Source organism: Medicago sativa, chromosome 8 (genome assembly GCF_051527215.1).
Source record: "Medicago sativa cultivar Bolivia chromosome 8, Bolivia_mono, whole genome shotgun sequence".
Classification (NCBI taxonomy): domain Eukaryota; kingdom Viridiplantae; phylum Streptophyta; class Magnoliopsida; order Fabales; family Fabaceae; genus Medicago; species Medicago sativa.
The window spans coordinates 14,639,853-14,653,634 of NC_140756.1; the positions used below are offsets into that span (position 1 = coordinate 14,639,853).

Genomic DNA, 13,782 nt, shown 5'->3' on the forward strand with positions numbered 1-13,782 from the left:
TCACTTGAATCACAATTGAACTAAATGATTAACCTATAAATTAAAAAAGGGTCATGTTAACCGGTGCCCCCGGGGCACTGGTTAAGGAAGCCAAAAGATGAAATTTTAAATAAAAAAACATATTTTTCCAGCTTTTAATGCACTGATTACACATCTCTCAATGCAAATCCTACTATATTTGACCCTTAACCAGTGCCCCGGGGGCACTGGTTAACATTTTCCATTAAAAAAAGTAAATGCAAAAACAAATCTTATTAAATTAGTATGATTCAGCAAATTCAACCTTATTCAAAATGACATCGATGAGACTATATTTATAATCCATTTTATTTTAGAGTACCTAGTTGAACTAATAATTCAATAGACTGCACAACTCATAATTATTTACCATTTTGGGTGTGAGAAGTTAGAAAATTTTACATGATGTGGAAAACATCACAATACAATTCAAAGTAGTGGGATATAATTTATAAATTAAAACCTTACTTATATATCAACAAGCAAAACTAGGCGTAAGACTATTGAGTCAACCTCAAGAGTGTGGAAACCATAAATTGGTTTGCGAGTACTGATTCGCGGTATTTTAACGAATTTGTTTACGCAAAATCGTGAGCAATTCGTAGCAAAGTGTGTACCTGACAGAAAAGAAGTTAATTTAGTTGGGGAAACCCTACTTAGCTTAGAATGAAAAAAAGATAATCAATCATAACTTGCAAATAAATAGAAACTGACCTGGATAGATGAAACGCTCATAAAGATCTACTTGGTAAATATGGTATTATTGACTTATTGTACCAACATATGCAAAATCTAGTAACATTTTCAAATTGTTACTAAATAAAGAAATGATGTTACTATTAGATTTTGTAATATTTGGTAAATGTTAGGTAAAGCCTATAAAATAATGGTTTTAGTAACACTTGAGAGTTTTTTTAGTAACATTTGAAAAATGTTACCTGTTTGGTACCTAATTTGTTGTCATTGTCTAGCAAACAATTTTAGGTTGAGTTATAGCTAATTCTGATTGCATAAATGTACTAAAAAGCGAATAACTAGTGTAGATCAATCAGAAAACATTAACATATGTGTGATTTCAGAGATTTCAACAAGCTAAAATTGGTTGGAAAAAAAAAATGACAGATATGTGTCGAATACAACTAACTTAAACTTCGATACGGGCTAACTTATACTCCGACACCGATACTTTTGTCTTACATATTTCCTTTTAAAAAAATAATAATAAAATAATAAGAAATAAAACTACATAAAGTCTAACAAGGCTATCAAAAACATATTGTCAATAGGGTTTTTCGTCGCCACATAGCGATAGCTATTCCCTCTTCTAACCATTACCACCGGTTGAGTTCTACTCTGTTTCTCTTCTCTCTAATGCTATGGTTCTTATGTTGTTCCCTCTAATTGGGAAAAAATGTTTGTTTTTAAATTGTTTGTTTTCGATCTCGATTAGTGTTAACTATTAAGTAATCAACATTAGACAATGATGTTCTTTAATTTTTTTTATAGTACTTATGATGTTCTCTTTGGATGACACTAATGATGTTTAGCTATTTTCTATCTAATTTGTGCGGAAAAAATATGTAATTGTCACTTGTTCTGATCATTTTCATTAATGTGAATGTTTGTTTATTATCATTTTTAGTTATGTTTATACATTGTGCACTTATACTATTAATTTTAAATTTAATTTTTTAATAACTTATCGAGGTCATATCGTATCATATCCGTATCGTATCAGGTATCAGAGCTTTATAGGCTCTTATCCAACTTGGTTGCATAGAATCTCATACTAACATTCAGCAAAACCCTAAACATATGAGAAGTTTCTTAGCAAAAACCGAATCAACAAACTACAAGAACAAAAACACAAATGATCACTTTTCACCTTATGTATTCTCTCCAAACCTTAGGATTCTTAATGCCATTTTGAATCTAAAAGTATATGAAAAGTTTCTTAGCACTTGACCTCTAGAATTTTAACCATTAAAATGGAAAAAGTCAGAGAAGAGATAAACCAAAAAGTAAATTAGCAGCCCCCACACACACATATATACACACACACACACACACACTCATGAAATGCTAACAAATGTGAAATGCCTTTAAGGCACTCTTTAAGAGTTAAAATAGTAAGATTTATAAAAATGTGTGTATTAAATACATTTTAAATTGAATTGTGCAACTTTTTAAGTAAATACATGAGTTATTCTTTTTATTTAAAATCCTTAAAAAGTGTCTTTAGACCTTGCATATATACATAACAATTAAGATGTTGCTGGCATAAATTTTTGTCAACAAAAAGTGTTGCAAATTACTAAGTCAAAGACAAAAGATAATTTATTTATTCAATTATGAAACTACTACTGTTCTGTTTATTAATTCAATTTGCTAGCTACTACTATTAAACTTGAAAAACTCGACAAGAATGATGTAAATATTGCACACCACTATTCTGAGTTGAGTGTGTGCATTAAGGTTCTTGTAACTATTAAACTTGAAAAACTCGACAAGAATGATGTAAATATTGCACACCACTATTCTGAGTTGAGTGTGTGCATTAAGGTTCTTGTATCTTCAAAACTCAACAAGTGAGATACTACTTTTCATTAATTCAATTTGCTAGCTACTAGTTAAGTGTGTGTGCTACTATTCTGAGTTGTGACTATGGCTTGTTGCCTCTTATATGGATATAACAAAACCATAAGCTATACAATTCAAAATCTTGTAGGACGCGCAAGAAACTAGTAGGAACGTGGGAAAAGAAACATCAAAACAATAAAAGGTTAAATATGATTATGGTTCCTATCAATATTTCCAACTTTCCGTTTTAGTTCCTATATATTTTTTTATTTTATGTGTTTAGTCTCCAAAAGTTTTCAATCATCACTTTTAGTCCATACTCCTAAGTCAACTCATGTGTATCAGTCGAAATTTTGATTTTTTTTCCACAATCATGTTTAGAATATTATAAGATTTTTTAACAAAACATGAAATATAATATAATAAAATTAAAATCAATTAAGCTCACGAATAGCCTTATAAATATTTTTCTGAAAAATATTGAGTAATTTGAAGTTTTTCGTTTTTGTTTTTACTGAAATTTGGGGTTCTCATTCTGCCATTTGTTGACTTCGTAAAAATAAAGTATTAATAACTTTTATGATAAGATGAGTTTCATGTTACTAATTATAATTGCTAGCATTGATAGTGGTTCTACTCTACATTATAGTATCGTTTTAATTGTTATAAACAATGTTGGAACGCCGAGGATTGTCTTAATATATAGGTAACTTTTGGTGTGTGAAAGAGAGATTTCACTGAGCTATGAGTTTTCCAATGGTTGGTGACAGTGTACCACTGAGTTTTATTTATTTATTTAAAAACAAGTTTTGTGACTTTGGGTGCATAACTTCCGTTGTTGGCGAGTCTTCTCTCACAGAACACACCTTCCGTGTTACATGGAGGTTTGTAGTGTTAAGGTTGAGTCATAGGTTGTTATTGAGTTAAAAAAGCTTTTGTGTCTGAAGGGTGAATTTAACATGTATTGGAAAGAAAAAAAGAATATAGGAATATGATAAGAAGAATAAGATGTGTGTTGATATTAATCTTAGCCTTCACCGTTGAGCCAAGTGTTTGATGTTCTGTTTGGAAAATGAAACTAGAAATGAACTTCCTCAATTGAGTCTTTGCTTTGAACTTTCCTCTAATAGAGTATTGTTACTTATTGTTTAATGCGTTTCTTTGCTATATTCAGGTGAAGGAAAGTTATCAAAATTCGGAAATGCATCATGATCTATTTATTTGCTTGTTATGGAAAAAAAAATTGAGACGACTATGAAGACAGAGGAAGATTGCATGTTACCAAAGAAGATTTTGATTTTTCTGATAACTAAATTGTAACTTAGAAATAACTGATGATTTGTAACTTCCATTCTTAGTGGCTATATATTTCTAACTTTTATGCGCATATACATTCATTTTAAGATATAATAAAGTTTTATTGAATAAATAAAATTCTCAATTATAATGTGCCATAAAATATATATTTTCCTTGGATAAATTATATATGTACACACACACACACTGCAATGGTATATTATTTGAATAAAATCACTAGGATATATAACAACACATATTTGAATAAAACGATATTAATAGTATGATTTTAACAACCCATGGTTATATAAAAAGCTATATATATCCTAACGTTTTATAGCGTTTACATAAAAGAACGCTAACATAAGCTGTACTATAATAGCACTTTAAGATCAAAGTGCTATTTAATATGTTTCTTTGGTAGTTTTTTTTTTTTATAGAAAAAGTGTCATATAAAGATGTCCTTTGATAGCATTTTAACGTGAAAGCGCTATATTAAGCCAACCTTAGATAGCACTTTTTCCTTATAAAAGCGCTATTTAAGTTTTAGCAACCCCCTTTACAATAGTGTTTTTAAAGCGCTATATATGGCAAAAAGAAAACGCTATCTAAACCCTATTTTAGTGTAGTGTAATTAAAGGTTCTAAATATTTAAATTCAAATCACGACATCCAACCAATCAATTATTAATTGGATATATTTATATTTATATTTATTTTGGTTTTGAAATCCAGCATGTTTTCAATGACACCCGTTTTCAATGTTTTGTTATCAACAAATTGGAATAGAGAGTGTTTTTCAATCCTTTTCCCTCAATTCCCTCAATCCTATCTTTAATTCCTCTTTTTTTGCTGCAATACCATCTACGCTCCATCTCTCTCTTTGTTTTTCATTTCATATTCTTCCTAAAAGTAAGATTCTGGATCGGGTGAAGCATCAGGTAAGGGCTTTTAACTTATTTATTTTTATCTTCTTATTCATCCCTTTCTCACTTCTCCACTGTTGCTTTTCTTTGTTGATTCTTCTTCACTGAATCTGCTTAGGTTTTGTTTGCTTCATCTTTTCCTTCCTTTACTACTGCCTTCCAAATTTAATTTCGTTTCTAACTATAATTATATTTTTTGGGTAGTAATTTAAGGAGCAAATGAATTTGAATGAGCTCTATTAAAGGACTATCTTCACCCTCAAATCCTTCAAATAAGGTAAGATTTCATCACATTTGCTGTTATATTTTATCTAAAATTATAATTGCTCATTTAACCCTTCTATTTTTTTTTGGTAATTTCTTCTAGGGATTTATATACAGAATTGAATGAAAAAGCCATTGTAAGGGCTACATTTTCTAAAGGTAAAGTAGAAATGAAGAAGCTATAGAGTTGCATCCTATGATATTGATTAATAAGTGAGTGATTATTAGTGACATTTTTATTCATATTTTAGTTTATACCTGTCTAATAAATTTTTGTGGTTGTGATGTTGCTTGCTAAAGCAACATTAGAAAGAAGCTATAATTTGTTCCTTGAATCACATTTCTGATATGTGGATACTTCTTTTGCTAAGGTAGTGTTTTTGGGTAATTTCTTTTGTGGTTCTTTATGGAGGGATAACTCTGTTCTCCATGAAAATGCTTTTTAAGGATCAATTTTGGCTTTAGGACAGGTTTGGTGGATTTCATTATAATAGCCTATGTCAATACTTGATTTTCGTTGTAATGATTTCAAGTTTATGAGATTATCCACTGAGAAAGAAAGTAACTGGTGCATTTGCTTTCTTACTTACCTTATGTCTCAACATTTGTGTACGTCATGTTACGAGTTCTTTTGTGTTCTACTTTTATTATTTTCTATTCTTTTCAAATCTTTAGAGTTTTCTATCTGATATAAAAAATGCAAGCAATAGAGCTAATATTACAAAAATAAGTTGTAATAATCTCAATTTTAATTACTGAATTATATATATTTTTTTCCTCACTCTTTTGAAACACTTGTAAAAAGCCGAGTTTATTATTTTGTTGACTGCCTTTATGTCTCAATTCTCACCGTAAGTCTCTTTCTTCTTACTTATTTGTGCATTATAAAAAGCCGACTCCGCTAGTGCTCTTTTGATTTTTTCTAACTCTTTGTTGGTTCCTATTATGTTACGTAACCGCTGGCATAATGCTCGACATCTTGGGATTCAGGTTATTTCTTCTCATATTTTCCGTGAAGACAACTGCTGCGCGGATAAATTGGCTTCTATGGGTCACTCCATTATTGATGCGGTTTGGCTAGACACTATTCCTAATGATTTGAGGCTTGATTTCTATCGGGATAGATGTGGACTTCCAAACTACAGATTCCCCTGATCTGTTTTTTGGATGGTTTTTGTTGTTTCTTCTGTTTATTTTTCTGTTTCCTTTCTTTTCTGTTTTTTGAGGGTTTCGGTCTAGTCCTCCCTCCTTTTGTAATTTTTTCCCTCTTTTTTAATAATTTTTTTTTATGTGTCGGCATAGGATGAAGGTCTCTCGGGATGCCAACCTAATTGGGATGTTGATGATACCTCTTGATGTCTGTCCACTCCCCTTGCTTATAAAAAAAATTACAATTGTAACATGCACATAGTCATTTTATGTTGGTGTTTTTATTGGTTTGGAGACGTGCAACCACTTCTTTGGAGATAACAAATTAATTTCTTTGATATCATGTATAAAATATTTAGTTTTAAATTTTATTTAAAACATTTTTTCGGGGCACGGGTCCACACACTAGTACTATAGTAGTGAGGGCCAAAGTCTACATACTAATGCATGTGGGGCCGTCTTTGTTTAGAATTCTTTTTCATCTCGATAATGTTTTTTTTCATTTGGTCTTTTAAATTTTAATCACAAATAAAAGAGAGTTTTGTTTCGATCGAAATTCTATTCTCATCTCAATTCTAAACCTTCCAAAATTAAGTTAACAATATTGGGTCAAAAAAAAATTAAGTTAACAATAAATTTAGTTTTTCAATTTTATATAAGTTACAATTTCTCGCTTTTATTATATTTGATATATTAAACGATTTAACAATTTTATGTAGTTTCTTTCAGAAAAACAAATTTATGTTTATTTTTATCTGAGTCAGTTTAGTTTTTCACACAGATTAAGAAAAATGTATAAATAACAGGGAAAGTGGAATATATTGAATTGAGAATGATGAAAGTAGTATTAATTAGAGTTATATTGTATTGGGAATGATGAAAGTTGTATTGAAAATTGAAATGACTCAGTTATTTTGGGACACTTTTTTTAGTAAATGGGTCAGATATTCCGGGACGGAGGTAGTATAATTTAGTACTACCTCCGTCCCAATTTAATTGACACAATTTTGTTTTTCACACATATTAAGAAAAATGTATAAATAAAGGGGAAAGTGGAATATATTGTATTGGGAATGATAAAAGTAGTATTATTTAGTGTTATATTGTATTGGAAATGATGAAAGTTGTATTGAAAATTGAAATGAGTCAGTTATTTTGGGACACTTTTTTTTAGAAAATGGGTCAGTTATTCCGGGACGGAGGGAGTAAGTCATTTCTCATATTTATAAGTATTTCCATCAAATTTTTGCATGATCTGATCATGTCGTGCACTGTAATCAAACACCACCGTTTACATGGAGTATAATTTAGTTAAGTTACGTGTTAAATAATGATGAGAGATCAGCAGAGAATACTGAAGAGCATGAACGTCAATTATTGATATCTATATGCATGTATGTGTGTTTGTGTCATGACTCATCATCTTCCTAATTTGACCTTTAACCCACCAGGTTGTGTGGGGTGATCCTGTCTCCTGACTCTGATGGTTCAAATTGCATGGTTGGCGTGATCTTGTTGATAATATATAAGGGAACTAATTATCAATATTAATGCTTATATAAACTAATGTTAAAAGCTTGTTTTGATATGTGATCGTGCAATTTTGGCTCTTATTTTTTGAGCCATTGTGACACATATATATATTTTATTACTGTTTGTTTTTTAACGGTCAAAACTATCATTTTTACCCGCAATTTATCCCTTATCATTCTAAATTTCGTTTACTTATCAGTTCATTAGGTTAATAGTTCTTGAAAAATCCACAATCCCTATTTAACATTTGAAAAAGTTGAGAAACTCACGGTCGAGAGACATAGCTGCTTCTTTTAAAAAAAGAAAATTTTGTTGAAAACTATTAGTCAAACAATCACACCATTTATTATACGTAATATATATTGAGTAATGATATTTATACAACCATTTGATGACAATTTTTTTTCTTATTGATAAAAAACAATAGAGACACAAAAGGGAAGAGAGAATATAAGAACATCATGTAAGTATGAAAGAAAGTTGTCCAAAAATTATCATAAAATAGTCGTACAATATCATTTCTTATTTTAGACGGTCTCTTTTATTTTCTTTCATTCTTTCTTCCAATCCTTGCACGAACACCTCTATATATAGCTAGCCAATACCAACGTTCCATCATACCACATCTAATCTAATAATTAACAATCATCACCCAATAATAAGATGAAGATCACACCTATACTTTTCCTTTTCACTCTTCTCTCATCCACCACTTCCTATGCCTCTGTCCATGATTTTTGTGTAGGAGATATAAAAGCTCCAGAAACACCTACAGGCTATCACTGCATGCCCCTTGCAAACATCACATCAGACGATTTCGTCTTTCACGGCTTTGTAGCAGGAAACACAAACAACTCTTTCAACGCTGCACTTACCTCTGCGTTTGTCACCGACTTTCCAGCTCTTAACGATCTTGGAATCTCTGCGGCACGGTTAGACATAGCGAAAGGCGGATCTATTCCAATGCATACTCATCCTGCCGCTACCGAATTATTGATTATGGTTAAAGGTGAAATAACTGCTGGATTTCTAACAACTACTGCAGTTTATTCGAAGACGTTGAAACCGGGTGATCTTATGGTTTTCCCACAAGGGATGTTGCATTTTCAAGTTAATTCTGGTAAGGGAAAAGCTACTGCTTTTCTTACTTTTAGTAGTGCTAACCCTGGTGCTCAATTACTTGATCTTCTATTGTTTTCCAATAATTTACCTTCTGAATTGGTGGCACAAACTACTTTTCTTGATCTTGCACAAGTGAAGAAGCTAAAGGCTCGGTTTGGGGGAAGAGGTTAGGTATATTAGGATATTATTGCTTATGATCATACTCCACTCTTTCTTGTATTGTTTGTTCCAATAATTCATCACCTTTAAGTGATGCATTTGTTTGTATGTGTACGTGTGTGTTTTATTTTATTGATTTCTATGTTATACCTATCTCAAATGTCAAGATATACGGTTGGATGATTTAGCTAGCAAGCTACTTATATTAATGAAATAATAAATTGTGTCACACATTTCTTGGTTCTTTTCTCTCTCTTTTTTTACTTCTATCCTGTCAGCTATGGGGAATGACTATAGATGACGATATTAATGTTTGTTAAATTTAATTCAATTAGTTCAATCGGTTGAATTATAATTGAACTAAAGAATTTTTGCTCAAAAAAAAAAGTTGAACAAAAGAACTAATAAAAAAAAAAGTGAAAATACTACATAAATACACAAAACTATGAAATCTGATTGAATTATTCGAAATTCAACTACTTCCTTGAATCATTATTATAAGTAAATTTTCATTTTTTTTTAAGTTCATTAATTAATTGATGTATCTGTACTATAGTCCAACTACGTGAGTTAATGAATGAAGTTGAAAAAAGAATACTAGTATTTGTTTATAATAGTGAATAAAGGGAGAACAATTAAGGAAAATTCTTTGGTGAAGTCATGATAATGACTTTTCTAGTGAAGTTAAACTGATTTTCATAAAGTTCCAATCCTTCAATTAACAAACCCCCCTTTTTTTAGAAATCCTAAAAATTAAATCTTTAAAAAACTAATGTTCTTCAATTTCCTCGAAAAACAAACAGAATAATGAAAATTCTAAAAAACCATCACATCCTTCTCCATATTGCTTTTCGCCTTCAACACATAGATTCTCATTTGTGTACTAAGATTGAAATCCCCCTTAATATTTTGTATGAGGACTTATTTGCAATAAGGTAAAATATAGTATTAAAGTGGTCCACCAGCAGGACACTAGTTGATATGACATCAACAGTTATACTATTGGTTAAGCAAAATAACTTTTCCAAAAAAGTCAATTTCCTGATTTCACCGTAGAAGCCCGCAACAATTAAATAGGTTCAACTTGATTGACAACGAGTTTGATTAGATTATGATTCAAACAAGATCATAGCAAGGCGATTCTCTATTAATTAGTTTAACCAACTTATTTAGTCAATTTTTTTTGGGTGGTGGCCGGGTTCGAACCCCGTATCTTGTATATATTATGCATTGTCCATACCAACTGAGTTAAGCTCACGAGAACTTAGTAAAAATTTTTAAACACATTGGGATAATTTTTAGTTGTTTATGATATTCCAAAGCAGGCCCATGACGCGTATTTGATGTGAAATAAAGCAAAAACATATTGAATTAAAGCTGATTTTGTCCCTTTCATATCAAAAAAGAAATAGAGAGTTGGTCTTGAACCTCCCTAAAAAGGAAATGGTTTTAATTTCTTCTAACAAAGGAGATGTGCTCTTTGAATTAAAGGTGAAGATAACATTTGGACTAAAAAGTTAAAGTGGCATGCATGCAGGGGCGTTGTGAGGTTTTTAACCTTAAAATACATATGGAGGCTTTTGTTTGAAGTCATATTTAGAGATATATGTGAATATGATTGCAGAAAAGATATATTCCTATGTTTGTTTTAAATTTTTAAAATTTTATTTCTTAGAATAGAAGTTTTCTAGGAATGATGTTTTGTTCCTAAGGAAATCGAGAGGAATAAAGTTCTTTGGAAATAAAATCATTAATTACTATCCATAAAATATAGCTTTATCAATGATGCTTTGAGATATTTTAAATAATAATTAAATACATTTTCTTAGTAAACCTAGGAATAAATTTCCCATCCTTTTATTCCCAGAAATATTATTCCCAAGATTATATTTTGTAAACTTGAAACAAACGTCCTCATATATGTACTCCTTCGGTCCTATTTATAAGAAACATGTGACTTTTTTGATTCATTGCATAATGATGTATTTGGTCTATATTCTATACAAGATACATCAATTGTTCAATGAATCTAAAAAGTCAATTTTTTCTTATAAATAAGATCGGAGGGAGTATTTAACCTTTATATAAGGCACCGAAAAGAAATTTACCAAGGCGCATAATTATTTATGAATGGGTAATTTGTATTAGAGTATCACCGATGGAACTCAATGTTTTAGGAGAAAATCTTGTGTGGTCCTGGTCCATACAAGTGGTCTTTGGTCACACAAAGAGAAAAAAGAGAAGAGAGAGAAGAGAGAAGAGAGAAGAGAGAGAAAATGGAGAAGAGAGAAGAGAAGAGAGAGAAGGAAAAAACTTGTGTGTGTGACCAAAACCAAAATTCTTGGTGCTGGTCCACACAAGTGTTTCTCATGTTTTAGATGCTTGAGCGAATCTTGTATGTATTCATCACATATTTTATAAGAGCCGTGCTATTCACAGCGACAAAAAACGTCCCAACTTATCACGACTAATTAACAACCGTTAGATTTTGCATTGAGTGGAAAACATGGATGGTTAAAGATTGAAGTGGCTAAATGCATGTATCATCGTGATCTTGTCATGGTAAGATTTTTCGGGAAAACTAGCGTTTCCCATTTTATAATTTCTTAATGCTAGCTAATATTTCCTTCAAAAAAAATGTTAATATTTAATACACGTTCTATATCTTTAGTTGATAAGTGAAAAGATATTTGATGTGTTGGGGACTTGAAGCGCAATAGTTTGATTCTACAATCATCCACTTCTCTACACTTAAGTGTATGCTTCTCGTCACTAGACTATTTGTCAAAAAAAAAAAAAAATATATGTACGATAGATTTACTTCTATAAGTTAAATAGTTTTTAACCTATACTACTTTCAAATTGCATCGTGACATAAAAAAACCATATTATGTTATTTTCAGTCTCTTTCTTCCTTGACTTTCTATTATTTCAACTGATATATAAAATTTATTTAATATCCGACACATGGGAGTGACATCGTGATGATTTGGAAGTTCTAATGGAGGATATATATATATATATATATATATATATATATATATATATATATATATATATATATATATATATATATATATATATATATATATATATATATATATAAGGTTATGATAGAAGACACCTTTTATGAAGTGTCTTTTATCAAGTTACTCTATGAGCATTTGCGAAAAGACACCAACTTACTTTTATGAAGGTGTCTTTTAGCAAAGTTATAACTAAAAAGTGAAAATCACACCTTAAGGTGTGACTTGTTAAAAGACACCACCAAAGGGTGGCTTGTAACAAAACCCATATATATATATATATATATATATATATATATATATATATATATATATTTGATTGTGTAGAATGAGAATATGCTTGTTGTGTGATAGGACAACACGACTACAAATAAAAAATAAAGAAAATTTGGACCATTTTTTGATTTGTGTGTGTCATCTTTGCGCAGGGGTTATGCTAATCTTCTTTGTATCGTTCCAATTTTATCGGATTAAGTAATCCAAGAAATAAGTTAAATTCTTTCCTTTTGAATTAATAAGGACATTTGAATCAATACTATCAGTGTCGTCCCACAATGTAGAGTGAAAATTTTGCATCAATACTATCAGGGCCATCCTAGACAATTTAGAGGCTCAGTTGTAGTCTTGACAATTTTCATTTAAAAAGAATTGAAAAGAAAAAAAAAACCCAACACCATAAATTGATTCAAACATGACTTTTACGCTTTTACCTACAAACAAAGAGACACTTGCCTATGAACAATGAATGATTGACAGCAAAATTGTTCTTTCAGATGTTTACTTACAGAAAATTGACATTTAGTGACAGGTTGTCCGTAGATGTTTTTTATTTTTATTTTTTATCTAACTCTCCAACAACTATACCCCTATCCCTACAAATATTTGAGGTCCCCATAAATTGGAGGTCCAGCTCCATAGAGCTCCGTGCTCTTACCCAAAGATGGGCTTGAATAATATGTAGCTTATGAAAACATAGAAACATGAAACTTTGGCAACAAACGGACAAGACTAATGTGTAGGTTAGAGTGTGCAAAACACCTGATGGAAGATTGTTGGAACAAAATGTGTTTAACAATGAACCTTAAAGAGTTTTGATGATAACAAGGTATTAAAAATTGTAAATTGGACCAGCTAATATTTGTTCAAGTGTACAGGACCATAATTAAAAAGTTACATCATTTATTGGTTCTGAATGAGCAAATAAAGAGCAAAAGGAATCAACAAAATTGAAGCTTAGTGCTCCTGAAGGCAACTCGCTCCTGAAGAGAAAAAGCGCTCCTAAAGTAAAGCCGCTCCTGAAGTTAGTAAAGTGCTTCTGAAGAATAGTGCTCCTGAAGACAAGAGGTCCAGAAGCCACATCATCAGAAGCTGCGTTATCAGAAGCTGCATCATCAGAAGCTGCCTCATCAGAAGTCATTTCACCAGAAGCTGAAGATCAAATGAATTTGAGAAATTCAAGGATTCAAGAGCTGTGTCATGGATCGAAATTCATCAAAGGACAACAAAAGATCAGTGGAATTTTGCAACGGTCATTTCAAAGGTGTTTGAAGGCATGTGCTTGCAATTTGGACGAAAGCGTTGACATTTTACTAATGTACGAACTGTACAACCACCTTCTCCACTACTCTGTTTTATGTCCACGCTACAAGACAAGAAAACAGCTCCAGAATACGGCTTCGCCTGCATAGATGTTCCTTTGGATAAGGAATG

The 13,782-nt window shown here is 31.0% G+C and overlaps 1 protein-coding gene and 1 pseudogene across 1 annotated transcript; one reads left to right on the forward strand and one right to left on the reverse strand.

Annotated features, from left to right (window-relative positions):
- Positions 1 to 8,382: 8,382 nt before the first annotated feature.
- LOC146897224 (germin-like protein subfamily 3 member 1) lies at positions 8,383 to 9,277 on the forward strand. Its single transcript, XM_085732661.1, has one exon. It carries the CDS (start codon positions 8,429 to 8,431, stop codon positions 9,056 to 9,058), a length of 630 nt encoding a protein of 209 aa, XP_085588787.1. The 5' UTR covers positions 8,383 to 8,428; the 3' UTR covers positions 9,059 to 9,277.
- A 3,177-nt stretch (positions 9,278 to 12,454) lies between these two features.
- Positions 12,455 to 12,566, reverse strand: LOC146897225 (U6 spliceosomal RNA; annotated as a pseudogene).
- Between the last annotated feature and the right edge of the window lie 1,216 nt (positions 12,567 to 13,782).